The 4,952-nt window shown below is 36.3% G+C and overlaps 1 protein-coding gene across 1 annotated transcript; it reads left to right on the forward strand.

Moving 5' to 3' along the window:
* Nucleotides 1-2,600: 2,600 nt before the first annotated feature.
* On the forward strand, nucleotides 2,601-4,530 carry LOC143583769 (protein CANDIDATE G-PROTEIN COUPLED RECEPTOR 7-like). Its single transcript, XM_077065990.1, has 2 exons — nucleotides 2,601-3,288; nucleotides 3,917-4,530. The coding sequence occupies exons 1-2, from the start codon at nucleotides 2,601-2,603 to the stop codon at nucleotides 4,528-4,530; spliced, it is 1,302 nt and encodes a 433-aa protein (XP_076922105.1).
* The last annotated feature ends 422 nt before the right edge of the window (nucleotides 4,531-4,952 follow it).

Genomic DNA, 4,952 nt, shown 5'->3' on the forward strand with positions numbered 1-4,952 from the left:
TTACTCACAAGTATTATGTAAAGTTTCATTCTTTCAAAGTACACTTACAACTTTGGTTCATAACTTCACTCCTTTTTTGTTAATTTAAAGAAAAGTTACACAAATACCCTCTAATTCAAAACCAACTACATCAACGACTTTTTAACGGTCATAATTTTTTCACACGTTAATATTTTTTTAAAAACAATTACACCATAAAAAGAAGCATTTTATTCTCTTTAATTTGAGTATGATATTGCTATAAATTTTTTAGTTTTAAAAGGTCAACATGTTACGTGATTACCATTTAAAACCAACAACAGGTCAAGTCGGGCGAGCTCGGGTCATCTGTAAAACTAGATTAGAGTCGATACAAAAAAAAGAGTTAATTTGGTTTGGGTCGTTACGAGTTTGAGTAGAAAGGGGGTAAGAATGTTTCCGAGTCGGAACAGGTTTGGGGCCAAAATGGAGTTGTTTAAAAAAGTATTTATTTGAAATTACTGTATATTTAAGCTTTGCTTCTTGATTTTCGTAACCGGTTACATAGATGACGTTGTTTACACGTACCAGTGCTGATAAACGTGTGTCCAGCACCACATAATGCATATAACCCAATCTTGGTAAGCGCTCAACCCAGCACCGGTAATCGGCATGAAGTACATGCGTGGTGCTAGTTAAGCATCTTTTAATGTCAATAACGTGCATTCCGGTCTAGTCACGCGTGTTCAAGCTTCGATTAGAAGAAACTCGCTTTGCACGAGTTACACATCTATTTTCGGGCTATGTGTGCCCTATCATCAGGTGACCAGTGGCGAAGCTTGGGCTTTGTCATGGGGGTGACCAGAGTCACAGACCCAAAAATTTTTGGGTCAACGATACGGTTCGTCTTGGTGATTCGGTTCAGGTCGGATCAAACAATATGACATTTATATATGTATTTTTATGGCAATGGCAACAGGCGGTAGGCAACAGCAGATGGCAATGGCTGGTGGTCTCTGGTGGGAAGAGGAGTGCAAGTGAGGTGAGGTAGCAGGTTTATTAGTTTTCAAAATCCAAACCCTAATTAATCCTCGTTTTTTTATGTTGTTGTTTAAACAAGTTTTTAATTTTACAAATAGCTCCCTCCAATTTTGAGTTTTATAAAAACAAAGCTTTTACTATTCGACTACTATTTTATAATTTTTGTTTAAAAAAAACTATGAGATTTTTCAAAAAAATCAAACGATGGGGTATTATATATATAAAAAAAACAGTGGTGACTATAGCTTTTTGGAAAAATAACTCAGGGGTGACCGCGGTTAATACCTATAAAAATATTCAGGAAAAATCTCGAAATTTACCCTACCAACCGAAAAAACGGCAGTGACAAGGGCCACCCGGGGTCCCCAAAGAGCTTCGCCCTTGCAGGTGACGTATGTACCGACTATGCGTTTGATGTCGAATTGTGTGCGCACGGCGCGCGCAGTCAACTAGTATAATAAATAAAAAATGGTTGTGTCAGTTAGCACCTAATTGGACTATCTTTATGTCACCTGGCACCATAGGGTACAAAAGAAAACTATATTCGACCATCCAACATTGCTCTAGAGATAACTCAATGAGAAAGCTAACAATTATAAAAGGCAGTGCATTAAAATTCTCATTTGGCAATGTAGTAATTTATCCATACCGGATTTTTCTGGTTCTTTTTGCCGGTTCAAAGGAGGTTTTTACTTTTCAGTTTATCTGTCTATAGCTGGACTTGTGACTTTGGCAGTTCCCGGTTGGACCAGCCCGTTTCGGTATGTTTTCTAAATCGCTGATTTTATCTAAAGTAAGTCAAATAGATTGAATTTTATTTGTATAAAAAAATTGATGCACTATTTATCTACAAATAAAATAAATAAAAAAAATTGATTGCAAGTCAACCCAAACTGTGCATTTTAGAATTTAATAAAAATCGGGTGTTTTAATCTTAGATATAACAAATACTAAAGTTGATTATACCTAACCACTCTTAAATAATTTTTTTCACTGATTAAACCGCTTAAGAGATTATGAATTTTTTAACACACTTTGAAGCTGAGTTTGAGTTGTTCTCCAAAATTTTATAGAAACAAAAATTCTAATAATTTGATTAAACATAACTCGAATCAATCTATTAAAAAATAAACATGTCGAAATTGCCACAGTACGTAATGAATTATTTTGAGTCATCAACTGACTATATCTTTCGTATAGTTTTATGTTATTTTAAAATATATACTTATATATATATAATTATAAAAATATATAAATAAATAACTAATAAACAAGTCGAGCCCGAGTGATCAAGTTTTACCCATAGAAATACAACATTAAACGAGTCAAACTCGAACTTAAGCCATCTTTAACCAAATAAACCGAGCTTTAGCTTAATCAATCCTAGACTCAGCAGTCGGCTAAGCTATTTTATACCCTACGGATTATATAAAGAAAACGATAAAGAAAACATATATATAGCAACATAAACATTAAACAGGTACCTTTTGCATGCATGCGAAACCATTAAAATCTCGTTACTATCACAAACCACCATATTATTTCGTCTTGTATTTCACCACCGTCTTCCACCACGGTCCGCCGCCACGGTAACTTCCAAAATGACGAGCATACCCTTACCAATAACGCTAACCGTCTTCCTCATCCTCCTCCTCTCTCCATCCCTAGCAGAAATCAATGTATTACAAATTCAATCCGACGACCGTTCCATGATCCTCTTCGAAAAATTCGGATTCACGAATCGCGGCGTGGTCTCGGTCGCAATCTCCTCCGTCTCCGTCACCTCCATCGTCTCGAAAATCGACTCCTCTCGCCTCGGCTTCTTCCTCCTAACCGAGCAATCGTTGTTTCAAATCATGAATGAGTTTGATAAGAACTCCAACTTCTGCATTCTAGACTCCAAATTCATAACCCTTCTATTCACATTCCCGAACGATTCATCCCGATCGTTTAACGTATCGTATCGGATCATGTACGCGAATGAATACTCGCTCTTTTTTGCTAATTGTAATCCGGAATCAATTGTTACAATGGACGTTCGTACCGAGCTTTTTAACTACGAAGGGAATGATAAACGTGATTACTTATCGACCGGATTATCAGCATTGCCGTGGTTGTATTCATTTTTTTCCGTGTTGTATTTGGGTTTTTTATGGTTTTGGATTGTTAAATGCATGAAGAATAAGCTATCCGTTTACCGGATTCATGTTATTATGGGCGGGTTGCTGCTTATGAAAGCGCTAAATTTGATTTGTGCTGCGGAAGACAAACATTTTGTGAAGGTTACAGGTACTACGTACTCTGTGTTGTAGAACTTGTTAGATGCTAGTTGGACAGGGATACGGACTAGATAGGGATTAATCGGATTAGAATTTTATATGTAATTCAGAGAATAAGTATGATTGTTCAAAGATTTTGACCAAATGTGACCATTTTGACCATCTTTTTACCAAAATTTGACCAATTTTGACTTATTTTCACCTGATTTTGACCAGATCAATTTGAACGAAATCTGACCAGTTTTCACCCAATTATGACCATTTTGACCGGGTCTGACCAAATTTGACCAGGTTTGAATGAAATTTGACCAATTTTGCATGAAATGTGACTAGTTTTGCATGAAATTTGTCCAATTTTGACACATCTTCACTCAATTATGACCGATTTTCATCAATTTTGACCGACTTTGACCAACTGGGAGCAAAGTTTGACCAATTTTCATCCAATTTTGACTGATTTTCACCAACATTGATTGCCCTTTGACCAAATTTATTTTGGATGAAATTTGACAATCTTTGTCCGAATATCAATTATAGGTTCCCATTACCTAAAATAGAGTCGGTAAGCCATCGATTAGCGACTAGCCGACTAGTCACCTATTAGTCGCCGGCTAATTCCGATTTTTACAACCATGCAGGTACTTCTCATGGGTGGGATGTGTTGTTTTACATCTTTCAGTTTATTAGGGTTGTTTTGATGTTCACTGTGATCATATTAATTGGAACTGGTTGGTCATTTTTGAAACCATTTTTACAAGAGAAAGAAAAGAAGGTTTTGATTATTGTGATCCCGTTGCAAGTTTTGGCGAATATTGCGTCAATAGTAATAGGCGAAACCGGACCATTTATGAAAGACTGGGTGACATGGAACCAGGTGTTCTTGTTGGTTGATATAACATGTTGTTGCGCGATTATTTTCCCGATTGCATGGTCGATTAGATCGTTGAAGGAGGCTTCAAAAACCGACGGGAAAGCGGCTAGAACATTGGGGAAGTTAACTCTTTTTAGACAGTTTTATGTGCTGGTTATTGGGTACTTGTATTTCACAAGGATTGTTGTGTTCGCTTTGATGACAATTGCAACTTATAACTACCAATGGGTGGCTTATGCTGCAGAAGAATTGGCTAGCTTTTTGTTTTATTTGGTTATGTTTTATTTGTTTAGACCAGTTGCATCAAATGAGTATTTTATTGTTGCCAGTGAGGATGAAGGAGATGATGTTGTTCTTAGGGAAGGGGAGTTTGAGCTTTGATTGGCTCATGGTTGCAGAATTTGCTAGGCGTTTTCAGGTCGGTTGATTGAGGAGTTGTGAGTACTCGGTCTAGTCAGAGTCAGAGAGTATTCAGGGATTACTCGCCAAGCACTCAAGAATTACTCATCAAGTACTCGATTGCCTAGACCGATTTTTACAACACTTGATTAGCTTCAAGATTTAGGTTACTTTTGTTTTTGTTTTCATGTTCATGTTAGTTTCTAATGATAGTTTTGTTAGTGATTTAGTGATTGATGATGATAACTAGTCTTTGTTTACCAATTTTACTTTTTTGTTGGTTTGTTTGTAACAATCGTGTAATTAATTAATGGTGATAGAGATATTTTCTTTCAAAAATGTTTGATAGCCATATATTCTGACTTACATCGAAGTCGATACTATCAAGCTAATTCAGGGATGTA

This window comes from Bidens hawaiensis, unplaced genomic scaffold (genome assembly GCF_021521415.1).
Source record: "Bidens hawaiensis isolate Kalapana, Puna unplaced genomic scaffold, B.hawaiensis_p1.1 tig00032510_1, whole genome shotgun sequence".
In the NCBI taxonomy this organism is placed as follows: Eukaryota; Viridiplantae; Streptophyta; class Magnoliopsida; order Asterales; family Asteraceae; genus Bidens; species Bidens hawaiensis.